Genomic DNA, 1,576 nt, shown 5'->3' with positions numbered 1-1,576 from the left:
TCTCTCTCTCTCTCTCTCTCTCTCTCTTTCTTACTCACCCATTTGAAAAGTCAGGCATCAGAGGAAGCCTTTAAGGAACCGCCCATGCCTTTCCCAGGTTACCTTTGACTGGAGGTGCATGAACAAATAACCATCAGCCAAAGAGCTCCCAGCTCAGCCCACCCCTTGCTAAGCTGCCCCCATCCCTTCCCTGCACAAGGGGTTGAGCTGCTGTTGTCCCTGCTGGGAAAAAAAAAAAGTGAGGCTCAGACAGGGACAACTGCCAAGCGGAAGGCATGTCTGTCCAACAGACAAGTTGCTGGGCTTCTGGGGTAAGGGATGCCCTGTGGATGTTATCTATGTACCCATTCCCAAGCTCAAAGTTAAGTTTATCCTGCCGTGGAGAACAGATGGGTCTTTCCAACATGATGCTGAATCTACACAATCAATACTGTGTAGTTGAAGCCAGAGTTCTGAGCTTCAGGATGAGCGGGATCCAGCAGCTCAGACTGCACATCAAGCTTGCTCTCACGCCGTCCTTGGCTCTGTTTTCTCCTGCTGGCTGTTTTTTTCTTCCACTGAAAATGGGACTTCTCTGTGGATGAGGGAGGCCACCACACATTCTGACAAATTAACACCAACCTAGGACCTCACGAGGACCAGAGCAGAGCATCCCCAGACTGGGTCTCCTCCTTGCCTTGGGAGTGGAAAAGTACTGCCATCCTCAAGAGGGAGAGAGCAGACCCTGAGCGGTGGGAACCCCGCTGGGCTCCACAGGGGAACCAGCCATTCTAGGATGGATAAACTTCTCCAGTTTCTGCTTCTTACATCCTGGGGTGGGGGAATACTTTACCCTAGCATCTCAAAGTCCCAGGTAGGGGCTCAGCCTCTTTTCTGTGCAGACTAGCCCAAATGTGTGATGGACCAAAGGGCTTCACCACGAAGAACACAGCCCACACCACAGGCTTCCGGGATAAATCCTACAGCCCAAGCTGTGTTTCCTAATGTGCAGGGAGTCGTGCTCTGCCCCGCCAGCCAATTCCCAAATCACAACACAGGGACTTCTCATCAAATATGAGAGCTTGGCCAGTAGCTTAGGCTTGTTTCTAACCAGCTCTCAGAACGTAAATTAACCCGTTTCTTTTCATCTATGTTATTTTACGTGGCTCGGTAACCTTTACACCGTAAAGTTCATGTTACCTGCTCCGTGTCCATGGAATCTCCTGGAGACTCCACCCTTCCTCTTCCCAGCATTTTCTCTGCCCCAAAAGTCCTGCCTAACTATTGACTGTTGAACTTTTTATTAAGCCAATCACAGTGACTTATCTTTACACAGTATAATCAAATTTCTCACAACACTAGTAACCTTGGGCCCCAGGAGTAAGCCTCTTAAGGTCCCCTTCACAAAAGCAGAACATTCCTTCTGCTCCTGGGAACGCTGGCCTATTTTATTTCCCTTCTTCATCTACAGTATCATGAGTCCAGTGAGAAACAACGTGGGCAGAGGCCTGAATATTGCGCTGGTGAACGGTGAGTGGTCACAGGTGTCATCACAGAAGGTTCCAGAGTAGGCGATGGTCAGTTGCGGCAAAAAAAA

At 49.6% G+C, this 1,576-nt stretch overlaps 1 protein-coding gene across 1 annotated transcript in view; it reads left to right on the top strand.

Moving 5' to 3' along the window:
• Positions 1-1,576, top strand: part of Fam3d (family with sequence similarity 3 member D) — a 31,183-nt gene that overhangs the window by 23,339 nt on the left and 6,268 nt on the right. Inside the window, exon 6 of the mRNA XM_013346796.2 lies at positions 1,451-1,509. Within this exon, the coding sequence (XP_013202250.1) occupies positions 1,451-1,509 (59 nt within the window). The remainder of the gene's footprint in view (positions 1-1,450; positions 1,510-1,576) is intronic.

This window comes from Microtus ochrogaster, chromosome 6 (genome assembly GCF_000317375.1).
Source record: "Microtus ochrogaster isolate Prairie Vole_2 chromosome 6, MicOch1.0, whole genome shotgun sequence".
Taxonomy (NCBI): domain Eukaryota; kingdom Metazoa; phylum Chordata; class Mammalia; order Rodentia; family Cricetidae; genus Microtus; species Microtus ochrogaster.
This window is presented reverse-complemented; position numbering and strand designations above follow the sequence as displayed.